The sequence below is a fragment of the Salvia hispanica genome, chromosome 5 (assembly GCF_023119035.1).
Source record: "Salvia hispanica cultivar TCC Black 2014 chromosome 5, UniMelb_Shisp_WGS_1.0, whole genome shotgun sequence".
Classification (NCBI taxonomy): Eukaryota; Viridiplantae; Streptophyta; class Magnoliopsida; order Lamiales; family Lamiaceae; genus Salvia; species Salvia hispanica.
Genome location: NC_062969.1, coordinates 15,356,605 through 15,369,716, shown reverse-complemented (window position 1 = coordinate 15,369,716; position 13,112 = coordinate 15,356,605). Strand labels below are relative to the sequence as shown.

Sequence of the window (13,112 nt, the reverse complement as noted above, 5' to 3'; positions counted from 1 at the left end):
CTTCCTGTTGATGCCTCTGTTTTGTATCTTAGACTCGACGGAGGGACTTGGCTGGTGTTCTTTTAAACAGAGGAGTCAACCTTGATCCATTAAGCAAATGGTCCAAAGTAAGATTTTACTTTTAGTATGTGAGCAATGGCTGGGATATTTTTAGTCCTTATCCATAACATTAAAGCACGAATGTTGAGGTGATGATACTCCTGTTTTGTTAGGTGGGTTTGGTTGTATATGATTCCCAAGTTCCGATTGGGGCCACTCCAGAATACATGGCTGGTCATTATATGGTATTCTCATATCTCTATTATCTACCCTTAGCTTATCATATCAAATAAAGCTAATGGTCTGTTGGGCTTGCAGCTTCAAGGCGCAAGCTCTTTTTTGCCCATAATGGCCCTTGCTCCTCAGGAGAAAGAGAGAGTTGTTGACATGGCGTGAGTATTTGCCATTCATACAACTACTATGCAATTGTTTATGTTCTTTGTGGTCTTTACTCATTTATTATTTTACTTATTACAGTTTGATTCCTGGGGAATCCATTTTTAACCTTTTCTTTTTATTTCACTCCCCCATTGCACTTTCAATTTTACAATCAACTTTCATAAGTCCAGTTTATACTTGAAGCAAAAATGTTTGCTTGGTACAAGTCTGTTGATTCTGTATGCTCTTCCCTTTCTGACCTAATTGGTGCATTTATAGGGCTGCGCCTGGTGGTAAAACTACATACATTGCAGCTCTTATGAAAAATACAGGTGAGAAACGGATTTGATGTAAAAATACGGCTTTATGTAATATCTGTTATAAATTATCTTTTATGCTTCTGCTCATCTTCACTGTGTATAAAACTGAAAAAATGCCTCAATTTGACTTTGTAGAACTGTCTTATTTCCGAAACATATTTTTCAAAAAAAATCTGTGAATCAAAATTCAAAACCACTGAGGATCCATTATCTTATCATCCTACTGTTCGAAAATGTTAAGGTTTATAGTAGCTTATAACCAAATCTGTATTTTCTAAATTAATTGTAAGCTATCGCTGTCACCATGCGATTCTGTATTAGTGTTGAAGTCTATGGTTTAAGTGCTTATCAGTTATCACTAACTTCATCATATTTCTGTTGCTAGGGGGAGAAAATCACTCTCCTTTTCTTTCAAACATATATTATGCCTAAAAAAATGGTTCAGCTCAGTTATTGATACCTCTAATTTTAACATGTACAATTCACACCATTTATACTTTTACTCTGGATCAAAATATGCATGCTCCAGTTACTATCTATTTCAGACTAAATGAACCATTATTATATGTGCCAAGGCCCAAGGTAATACTTGATGATAATGCTACATGGGACTGACACACGATCTTTTCTGAAAGGTATGATCTATGCAAATGAGATGAAGGAGTCCAGACTCAAATCCCTCACTGCAAATATACATCGGATGGGTGTAACAAACACCATAGTTTCTAACTATGATGCGAGGGAGGTAATAATCTTAGCTCAATATTCCTATTTCTCTTAAAAAGTTTTAATGCACATGTGTTTGTGTGTGTTCTTTTTTCGTCCTGTCACCCTATTACCTTGAGGTGAAAATAATATTTCCCTCTTTCTGCATCAAATTCAGCTGCCCAAAGTCCTGGGAATCAACTCTGTCGATAGGATTTTATTGGATGCTCCTTGCAGTGGCACTGGTGTAAGAAGTCAAATATATTCTAGAATGCGTGCAGCTTTTTTTTAAACTTGATATTATGAAAATCAATGCGATTTACTCTTGGTTGCAGGTTATATCTAAGGACGAGTCTGTGAAAACCTCAAAAAGTGCTTTAGACATACAAAATTGTGCTCATCTACAAAAGGTGTGCTTGAATTTGCAATTCATTGTTCTTTTAAAATATGAAACCACGTCATTACTTATGACCTGTCATTGTAGCACAATCGGGTTGTTGGTTCTGAAAGAATCCGTTATCCTTTTTTATCTCGTATGTAGTCTGGAGTTGATTGCAGATGTTCAGATTTAATGAATTAGTTAGCAAAACCTATCTACCAGCAATACTCTGCTAGTTTCGTTTAATGCATTGTGGTGAATCAACTGCACTTTGAGGCAGCTCTTGTTTTATCTGTAACACTGCTTCCCATTACTGATTAAGAGATATCTAGCATCTTATGTTGGAAGTCCTTCTCTGGGTAAGAATCTTGTGCTTTCCGCTGCACTGATAAGAGAATCTAATTCTATAAGATTAAAGTGTTGGTGTGAAAAGTTATGCTTATGTGTTTCTAGTAGTAAATAATTGTGCACACTTTTTGGCTTTCTCCTCAGTCCACAATGCTTAATCATCAACATAATTTTCTAACTGATGTCATCATTAACTATCGAATGGCTTAGGAATGACTGCCTTTTTTCCAAGAAGAAATTGATGTTACTATCCACAAAGGCCATTGTTTTCAGTATGCAAAAATAATTGCTCCAAAAATCATTTATTTCCTTTCCTCTTGCAGCAATTAATTCTTGCCGCGATAGATCTTGTGGATGCCAACTCAAAGTCTGGAGGATACATTGTCTACTCCACATGTTCCATAATGGTTGCTGAGGTTTGTAGCTTTTGGGGTACCTACTAGATCTCCTATTGCATTCTATTATCCTCTTCTCAGCTTCTGTAGTTTTCAGAATGAAGCAGTCATCGATTATGCACTCAAGAAGAGGGATGTTAAAGTTGTTCCTTGTGGCCTTGATTTCGGACGTCCTGGGTACTTCTCACTACATATTCTATAGAAAGATTACGATAATTAATTTTTATGATTCTGACAATCCCTTGTTTTGCTTCCAGATTCATTCGTTTTAGAGGGCATCGTTTTCACACTTCCCTGGACAAGACAAGGCGCTTTTATCCCCACGTCCACAATATGGATGGGTTCTTTGTAGCTAAGGTATGTCCACACTCCATACCCACCACTCTGCTTCAATTGATTGAACCCTTATGTCTGTCGTTTGTGCTATCTATCAGTTTGCTTCCAGTTTCACTGAGTTGAACGAGAACTTAATACTTGATACTCTGTTCATTTAGTCCCTGCTGATAATACTCTTTCCGCCAATACTGACTTTTTGTCGTATATCTGATTTACTGTGCAGCTAAAGAAAATGAGTAACATGAAGCCAGCATTTCAACAGTCTGAAGGTGGGGAGGTGGAGGAGGAACCCGAGTTGATGGAAAGCAATGACCAGGAAGAGATTGTCAACGAGAAGAAACAATCGACTGACAAAATTGCGACAGAAGAGGTTGTCAAAGAGAAGAAACAATTGAGCGAATCCTCTAACGGAGTTAGGACAGGGAAGCAGCCATCTTTGAAGGAAAAGGAAAAGAGAAAGAAAAGGGAATGGCCTTCAAGAGAGGAGATTGCAAAAAACAGGTATAGTAGTAATTGTGATCATTACTTGTAAGAAGCCTTTTTTAGTTTTCTTATTTAATTATGTTGGTTTGCAGGGAAGAGAAACGACAGGCTTTAAGGGAATCAAAGAGAAAAAGGTAAAGGTGGAAAGCAGCCATCCTATTCTATGCACAGACAGGACTATAGGTTAGAAGTGGGATATGTATGCTTATCACAATTTTATTCATAACTCCCATCTTCCAATATTTTAGATCGCTGTTTTTGTTACATGGAGTACTTATTAAATGTGATTTCAATGTTTCTAATTTTCTTGGTTGGATTTTTAGAATAATGAGATGATATAAACATATAAAGTGGATATATTTTGTTAAGGTCATGACCAAATCCTGATTTTTCAAAAATGTGTTATAACAAGTTGGTTTTGGATGGCTGAATGCACAGGGGATGCGCTTCCATACACCATAATAATTTAATTATGAATTTTAATATTAAAATGTGAATTTCTTTTATTATAAAATGTTGGTGTCTGTTAACAGCATCACTATGCATAAGCGCTGCAACTTTTTTAGGTTGAGTAATGATAGAAAATCTAGGTGGATGTGGACAACCTCACCAACCATAGTTACCAAACAGGTTTCATTACTTCAACAAATTAATTTAGGATTTCAATTCCCAATCAATGAGTAAAAAATGCAAATGCAATTAATTTCTCCCTAATAAAGATTTGACTCGATGTTAGTTGTTTTGGATTGATTTTGTAGTTATACTTTTCGAATGACGTAGGCTTGAATTGCTGAATCTAGTCAGCCTACATATGATAGTTATTGCTATTTGTGTGATTTTAACCTACAAAATACGAGGAAAATATTTAATTGGTATGTGTGATTTTATTTAGTACTACTAGGATATTAGTGGACGGCTATAAGATATAGTATTAAATAAATACGAGAAAGCATAGGTTCATATTAGAATTCAAACTCTCCATCTTAATATCTCTTCAACCAATTTAGTACTACTACTCCTCCCTAAATCCCTATCAATGAGTGAAAAATGCAAATACAATTAACTTCCAATGGAATCTAAAAAGTATTTCGAGTTATTTAGTAGTACTACTAATAAAATAAATCATTTTATATTAGATTGCTTCCATGAACATCATTAATTAATGAGAAGTAGTATCAATTATTTATTGAAACGTAACACAAAACTGATACTGCAACTTACATTTAAATCTAGAGGGTTGAAGAATCAAAGCAAGTTGTCTAGTAATTCCATTAGTTTGCATTTTTTGTTTTATAAGTAAATTGTAATCAAGTGCCGATCAATTAGTGAATCACATTTCTCAATTTAAAGTATATTCTTCTCTTAAGTTTTTGTCAACGTCAGAATTTTACCGTGGGCTATTTTTATTACTAAATCAAATTACTATATACCCGATAAAAAATTTTGATGACTTAAAACAATGTGTTGAGTTTTTAGAATGCGTGCTTCTAGAAAGTAGTCCGGGAGAATTGAGTTCTATATGCACTATAATAAGATATTTATCTTTTCTGATTTTTTGGTTTGACAAACAAAATCATTCATTGACTATATTTACTAACATATGTCATTTAGAGTGTAGGTGAAACTAGTAGTTTTGATATCTTCTTTATAATTTAATTCAACCAATTTTCACTTTTTCTTTCAACTTAAAATATGAATTTGAATTTGAAATTGAATTAATTATGAAATTCCAAATTCGGTAATCAATTAAGCAAAATAGTCAATAATTAGGTTAATGAGAACTAATACCATCAACCTCAATCAAACTAACACAATTACAAAAATTCTACAATGAATAGGTGATTCGACAAAATTAAAGTCCACTATTTTAGTTTGATGTATATGTATATTTTATTTGTAACTATATATGTTTTGACATTTAGAATAATATTAATGTCAACATAATAAAACATTTTTTATATTGAATTTACTGAAAGTTTATGTGAATTTTGGTACAAACTAAATAATTTAGGATTTAACCTTTTTAATTTTGGATCTTAGATCAACGTGTATATGAAAAAGGAATAATATCATCATGCATTTCAATCTAGCCAAATATCTAAGTTATGCAACTAAAATATCCTTACAAATTTCATAACACTATGTATATCTATAAAATATAGTACATTATAGAATTTTTTAAAATAGAAAATGCATAATTTTAAGGAATTGAAATAAAATGAAAATAGATTATATCAAGAAATAGAGTACTCCGTATAAGACAATTGTTTATCATGGAAATTTTACTATTACTTTGAACAATCTTTTAATAGGAAGGTTTGTTTTATAATGCTAAACTCACATAATATATCTCTTTTTAAAACTAGCAAATGAAACTATTTAACATCATTTAAGGTATTTATCTTACAGGAGTAAATAACTTATGTTAATGAATATAGGTAATAGAAATATTTTACTACCTCTTAAGAAAAAAAAGGGAAAATGGACAAACATCACCCAAAGTATTACTATTTTACTAGAAAGGACCTCAAATATTATTGGGTCCAAATTTCAATTGTTTATCTCCACATAAAATAATCAATAATCAATTAATAGTAAAAAAAAAAAAAAGAATAAATTTTACACAACGGTCGATATGAATTAGCAAAAGCCTAAAGCGGACGAAACACCACTCTGCCTCGAAAAAGTCAAAAAAGACACGTTAGCATTCGACGCACACGCAGGCGGCGCGTCGTATGAGGTGCGGCATGTCCGGCGCTCTACTCCACTCATCCCCGCCGCAATCGTACACCAACACCAGCCCCTCCCTGAGCCCCCTCTCCATCCTCCCGCTCCTCCTCAGCAGATCATCGATGCACCCGACCACCTGCACCAGCACCACCCTATCCCCCACCCCCACGCAGCTGAACCTCACCGCGCTGTCCAGCCTAACCTGCGCCGGCAGCGGCGGGCTCCTTATCCTGCACCACTCCCCGAAACCCTCCCTCTTCCTCGACGCGCCGAATCTCCAGAACGCCAGCTCCACCGCGTGGCTCGTCAGCACGTACACGTCGCCGCCCGCCGCGCACGCCGCCACCACGCACCCCCCGCCGGGGACCGATCTGCTCCTCAGCCACCCCCCCGCCGCCACGTCGTACAGGTCCATCGATCCGGCGTAGACGTGCGCCGCCCCCGCCGGATCGTGGCCGATCTTCAGCCCGCCGATGACGTAGAACACGCCGTCGGCCGACGCGCCGATGCAGCCGTACCTCCGGCGAGGCGCGTCGGACACCACGCGCCAGGCGTTCTCGTCGGGGTCGTAGGCCTCGACCGCCGACGTCCTGGCGCAGCCGCCGGCGACGAGGATCCGGCCGGCGACGGCGGCCGCGGCGAACTTCTTCCTGGGAAACGTCATCCCGGCCTTGGGCACGATGGTCCCCGTCCACGTGTCGCAGCGCAGCATCGCGGCGCGGTCGATTATGTAAATCTTCCGGGCGAGCGAGACCAAGCGGAAATGCGAGAAGAGGGAGAAATCATTGTCGATGGCGGGGACGAAGGAGGAGAGCTTCCAGGAGGGATCGGGGTGGTGGAAGCGGAGGGCGGCGGCGAAGAGGGCGGAATTGGAGATGGAGATGGAGAAGAGGGTGTGGAGGAGGGTGTGGTGGCGGAGGCGGAAGAGGTGGAAGGAGGGGGAGTTGAGGAGGTGGGCCCAGCGGCGGCACACGGAGGGGAGGGAGGGGAGAGTGGAGGGAGGGACTCGGCAGAGGCACTCCAATAGGAGGTCATCGGGGAGGCAGGAGATGGTGGTTGAGGAGTCGGCGATGGTGGTGGGGGAGAAGGCGGAGGGGTGCTGGGGGTTAGGGAAGCAGGATTTCATCAGCCATGAGAAGTGCCGGGAGGAGCATGATGCTGCTGACATGTATGCGGCTCTCACACTCAAACAATGATAATGCTTTATGGAGTAATAGGTTTTGTGAGAAATGTAATGCTAATTAGTCAAATTTTATTTGGATTGTGGATTACAGGATTGGGACTTGGGATTTGGAATTTGGAATCCACCCAATCCACACATCTCGATTTCGTATGAATGAGATTGGGGACCCGGGACCCATGCTAATTTATAAACTATTGCAATTTATAATAAAATATTTTAAGAATTCCGATTGGATACTCAACATCAATTGGAACTATAGCAGAGGATTCAATCTTTAAAATTTAGCAGGATGTAATTGATGCAAGTGCAACTCAGGATTCTCCTTGCATTACGTAGATTGTATGATAATTGTAGTATAATAGTAAGAATAAAGTATGACTAAAATGTATGGATAGTGACCACCAGTTTCTCTATCAACCGAATCGTTCAATTGGTCATTACTGGTCTTAGTATTCTAAATATTTACATGAATGCCATCTTAATTAATTAAATTTATACAATTATTTTTTATACATTTTAAAAATATTTTGGCATTTCATAACATCTATATATGACGCTTCATAGTTCACACTACATTTTATTAGACTCCCCAACTCTCGAAACGTCAAATATAGGAGCATTGATCTTCCGGCAAAACATTATAAATCATAATTATTATTAATAGAATGCTTAATTTTGATTTCAGTTACAAATCTCATAATTAGAGCAACCTATTTATTGTATTAGTGTAACTGCAAATTTGAAAATTTTAAACATTTTCCAATAACTGTCAAATTTATAATTACCTTCATGTTCATAATTCTTAAATATTCAAATTAAGAATAAACCTTGACTTTTATATAGTTATAGATTATAGATTATAGATTATAGACTATAGATTATAGATTATAGATTAGTTGGCTCATCGTGGATTTATTAAGCATAACTATTTTTATATTTTCGTTTCAAGTTTCATTATATTTACTACAATCTATCGATAAAATACTGGTAAGAAAGAATGTAATTGGAGCAATAAGATGATAATCAATTATATTATTCTGTTTTGAAAACAACACATAATTAGTTGTTACATGGAGCCAGTGGCGCTCCACATAAACCAGGATTTCCAGCAAAATCCGAAGTTGGAAAATCGAATTTATGCGGCGGAATCTCCCCACTCAACCGATTCCAAGAAACATTAAACTCGATGAGACCTTCATGATTCAAGATTCCCTACTGAATCTTCCCTGTGAGGGAGTTGCCAGAAAGGTGTAGAAATGAGAGGTCGCTCAAGTTGGCGAGTTGGGGTGGGATCGGACCAGAAAGCCTATTATTAGATAGCAATATATTTCCGAGGCCGCTTATGTTGGCGAGTTCGGGTGAGATTGGGCCGGAAAGCCCGTTTCCATATAGTATTAGACTTCCGAGGCCGCTCATGTTGGCAAATTGGGGTGGGATTGGGCCGGAAAGCCTGTTTCTAGATAGCTCTAGGTATAATAGATTCTCAAGTTTTGATAGGGTTGGTGGGATTTTGCCGGTTAAGTTGTTGTTTGATAGGTATATGTAGACGAGTCTGATCATGTTGCCAATGGTTGTGGGGATGTTGCCGCTAAGATTGTTGTTTTCGAGATTCAGGAAATTAACTCGTCGTAGGTTGCCAATAGAGTTCGGGATCGGGCCGGACAGGTTGTTGTCGGATAGCTCGATGGAAGTGAGGGAGTCCATGTTTCCGATGGATGGTGGGATGCTTCCGCTGAGGCGATTGTTTGTGAGAATCAATGACGTGAGATTGGATAGGTTTTCTATGGACTCAGGTAAGCTTCCGCTCAAATTGTTGTTGCTGAAATCCAAGTATTTTAGCGACTTCAATTTCTTGAAAAGATTATGGGGGATGGGGCCCGTGAGATGGTTATCGCTAAGAACTAGGGCTTCTAGTTTACTCATGCTCTTAATAGTGCTTGGGATTGATCCTTCGAGATTGTTTAATTCGATGTACATTTCGCGCAAGTTAGTAAGCTTGCCTAATTCAGATGGGATGAAGCCCGTTAAGTTCTTCAGATCGGACAGAATGAGAGATTCAAGGGAAGAGAGATTCCCAAGAAATGGGGACAATGTTCCAGACATTGTGGTGTTTATGAGCCGGTCATCGGGATAAAGCCCGCGACGATCCAAATTGATGACTCGGCCTGTTGAAGGGTTGCATTTGATTCCATTCCATGATGTGCAACAATCTTTGCTAGGAATCCAAGAGTCAAGCAATTTTGAGGGATCAAAAGTGATTCTTCTTTTGAAATCAAGGAGTGCCTCTCTATCCGTAGGGTGGCAGGAAGCTCGAGATTGTCGAATCCCAAACCCGAAGAAAATGGAATGGAAGATGAGGAAGATAAGGAGGTATTTGGTTGGATAATTCGTCATTGAGAATTTTAAAAGAAGTGATTTGAAAAATAGCTGTATAGTCTTGCTTTTAGGTATCTCTATATAAATGCAATTATCCTTGACTGTATATAAGGAAAAGATTTAATTAATACTACTAATTATCTTGCCTTAGTTAGAAGATATACGTGTAAATATTTGTAGCGTAGGATTAATTAGTGGAGCAATTTCTGCTATATTCTTATATTTTATATACACGATAGTTTCTATAATTCGATGTTTTATTCATTTTTTTCCTTCTTTTTATTGTTTCTTTTTTGTTTGATTCAATTAAATTTATTTTATTTACACTATAACATATAAGTTGAATAATAATTATACAATAACTTGTGTCTTGTGGTCTGTAAAATAACAATATACACTATAGTAAGGAAAAGATTCAATGTAATTATTAGTTAGAAGATATATATGCGGGTAAATATTTATAGTTTATGATTAATTAATGGAACAATTTCTGCTATATTACTGTATCTTATTTACACGATACACTACTTAGTGGCAGTTTCTAAACTTTGTTGTTTTATTTATTTTTAATTTTTTATCCTTTTAATTGTCATACATTCTTGTTTTATGTTTGATTCAATTAAATTTATTTAATTTAATTTATATAATAACTTGTACTGTGAAGTAGCAATATAGTACTATATAGTCAATATAAGATTGAAATTTTAAATTTTCTTAATTAATTAAATGAAATTGATTAAGTTTTAATCTAAAAAGTTTAGATAGAATTGGAAAACTAATGATTTGATTAATTTGAGATTAAAAAAAATATATTCATACTAGAGAAATAAATGACATCTAAGAAAATATGATAAAAATATATTTTTTTATTAATAGAGTTGACCAATAGTCTATTGGTAATTGATTCTTAATTAAATGTTAATTGATTCATAACTAAAGGAATTAATGCGTTATGTAATCAATTCAAATATAAATAGTACTTATAGTTAATTTTCAACATTATTAAAAAAACGGTTATCTCAATCATTACCACAATCCCAACATCTTCAGTCTTTTCTATTCCACAATTTTTACTCATAGCAGTTTCAGAAGATGCTTATCCCAATATATTTTGCAAAAGTAAACCTAATCACTTGTAGTACCTCACAATCTCGCAACTTCAGCCACTGGTTTATAATGGTATAGCCAAAGTTTTGACAATGATGACTCAAATTAATGTTAATTATTGTGGGTATGAGTGATGGGAAATTGCGAGAGATAATGATGAATAATGGTGGACAAATAATAAGATGGTTATTAGAAAGAGCTACGTAAACACATGTCAATTGCCGTTTAAGCGTAGTGTTAACGTCGAAAGAACAGATAGTATTGGTTAAACAACAATAGCTGGTTAAAATAAATTAAATTATTCACCATAATAGTAATAAATTTAATCATATATTAAGAAAATAATTATATTAATATTAAAATTGTTGTTATTGTATAATTATGAACAATTAGTTATTACGTGAATTCTAACTTAAAAATAAGATTTGAATCAAATATAAAAGTGAAATTCCGAATTTGCTACTCCAATAAACTCACTGTGCATAACATGAAAGACCAAAAATGGATAAAAACAAATATAAACAAACTCATGATTTAAGCCCATTTAGTCAAAAGGGACATGCACCCTGTCCCAATAAGAAGTGCTAAATTTGCCCCTAGTTGAAGCTTTCCATTGTTTTGGAGCCTAGGGCTCATGAAATCCGCGGAGAGAAGATCGACCAATGCCATATATATTAGTATACCAGCCGATGCCGAATTGAAGACACCTTCAACTACGAGGGCCGTCGTGCTCGTCTCGCTATAAATGTTGGCTATTCCGATACCTATGGCAATACCTACGGGCGTTGTGAGGGAGAAGAAAACCGCCATTGTTACTACGGCACGTACATTGAACTTTGCCTATAAATAACAAGAAAAGGTTGGATAAATATGTGTTTAATTTCTTGATTAAACATGTTTGGGAAATAATAATTTTGTACCTGACTTATGCATCCTCCTAGACCAATGCCTTCGAAAAATTGATGAAAAGTCAGTGCAGCAATCAAGGGCTTTATTGTCGATGGACTTTGGGAAGCACCTAGTGCAATTCCAATAATTACAGAATGCACTACAATTCCCAATTCCAACACCTAAAAGAAAAACAAAATATCGAATTAGCAATGAATAATCAACCCTAACACTGAACAATTAATCAAAATAATGCTAATTAAATAGAAATTCACTATGTTTAATCATGGTAAAATTTAACTAAATAGAAAAAAAAAAAATTGACCTGAGAAATGACACGGTGGCGCAGCTCCTCAGAGTCGTCAGAATCTGAGTCTGACGACACCAGCCCGCCACGGTGTACATGACCATGTGTGTCACGGTCATGCACTGCAGCCAACATCTCCTCATCACCGCCTCCGTCGGCCGCCTTGGCATTAGCCCGGCGCCTATAATACGACGTCGTGTAAGTATCCACCATGAGCGTCCCGATGGACGCCACCATAGCAATAAAGCCAGTAAAAGGAAAATCCCCCCACGGGTGGTCGGGGATGCACGGGGACGTCAGGCTCTCGAAGGCATCGGGCAGCACGTGGATGAAGCCCGTCGAGAGGATCACGCCGGCCGCAAACGCCTTCACCACGAAGAAAAGGTTGCTTTTAGGGCTCAGCGCCGGGAAGCGCTTCGCCGCCACAGGGAGGCACACGCCGGCGGCGCTCGCCACCAGAATCGAGGCGAGAGCCGCCAACTTGTAGCGGAGAGCTAGGGCTTTGTCGCGGTATTCGTCCTCCGCCTCGCACGTGCAGTCGGCGAGGACTGCCGCCGGCAGCATTATTATGATGATGGTGGCGGCGAGGAAATGAGTCTTCATTGGGGAAAAAAATATAACTGTTTGAGTCTTTGAGATTAATTATATTTATTGAGGTTGTTATAGATTGAATCTGTTGAGATGTATAAGATTAACTCTAATCTGTTGAGATATTAATGAGAGTTATGTTTTAGTTACTGATAGTGTCGACATGAGTAACTCAAATATACAAAGAATTCGAGAACAATTATAAATAAATTTTCACTTATAGAATGTCGACATTTATAGAGTTTGGCTAGAATTATGGAAGCTAAAAAAATATGACATGGGTATTTATATTGTATGATAAATATTGAAACCTAGGGTGTGTCAGTTCAATTGAGAGTTTGAGACGGTTTCACTATATTGGGATAATGAAAATCATACTAGCTTTTGGTTAATTATAGTTTGTCTATATACTTTTCAAAATTTGAATGATAATTCAGTAAATTAATTTTTTTTTATTTTTCTCACATTGAAGATTGCTTACTAACATGGAATATAAATATGGACTAAAAAGTCATAAAGTTGATATTATAGTTTGTTCCTGTTGAACTAA

At 37.0% G+C, this 13,112-nt stretch overlaps 4 protein-coding genes across 4 annotated transcripts; 1 reads left to right on the top strand and 3 right to left on the bottom strand.

Annotated features, from left to right (window-relative positions):
• Positions 1-17: 17 nt before the first annotated feature.
• LOC125187093 (25S rRNA (cytosine-C(5))-methyltransferase NOP2A-like) lies at positions 18-3,685 on the top strand. Its single transcript, XM_048083609.1, has 12 exons — positions 18-107; positions 213-284; positions 358-431; positions 697-749; positions 1,373-1,482; positions 1,621-1,689; positions 1,778-1,852; positions 2,493-2,585; positions 2,662-2,741; positions 2,822-2,921; positions 3,124-3,401; positions 3,476-3,685. The coding sequence occupies exons 2-12, from the start codon at positions 267-269 to the stop codon at positions 3,519-3,521; spliced, it is 996 nt and encodes a 331-aa protein (XP_047939566.1). The 5' UTR covers positions 18-107; positions 213-266; the 3' UTR covers positions 3,522-3,685.
• A 2,190-nt stretch (positions 3,686-5,875) lies between these two features.
• LOC125187341 (F-box/kelch-repeat protein At5g26960) lies at positions 5,876-7,395 on the bottom strand. The gene has a single exon (XM_048083908.1). The coding sequence runs from the start codon at positions 7,279-7,281 to the stop codon at positions 6,085-6,087; it is 1,197 nt and encodes a 398-aa protein (XP_047939865.1). The 5' UTR covers positions 7,282-7,395; the 3' UTR covers positions 5,876-6,084.
• A 1,113-nt stretch (positions 7,396-8,508) lies between these two features.
• LOC125189508 (probable leucine-rich repeat receptor-like protein kinase At1g35710) lies at positions 8,509-9,690 on the bottom strand. The gene has a single exon (XM_048086780.1). It carries the CDS (start codon positions 9,688-9,690, stop codon positions 8,509-8,511), a length of 1,182 nt encoding a protein of 393 aa, XP_047942737.1.
• A 1,623-nt stretch (positions 9,691-11,313) lies between these two features.
• LOC125189507 (zinc transporter 8-like) lies at positions 11,314-12,577 on the bottom strand. Its single transcript, XM_048086779.1, has 3 exons — positions 11,993-12,577; positions 11,700-11,849; positions 11,314-11,619 (listed from the first exon to the last, which is right to left on the bottom strand). Exons 1-3 carry the CDS (start codon positions 12,575-12,577, stop codon positions 11,314-11,316), a joined length of 1,041 nt encoding a protein of 346 aa, XP_047942736.1.
• Positions 12,578-13,112: the final 535 nt, after the last annotated feature.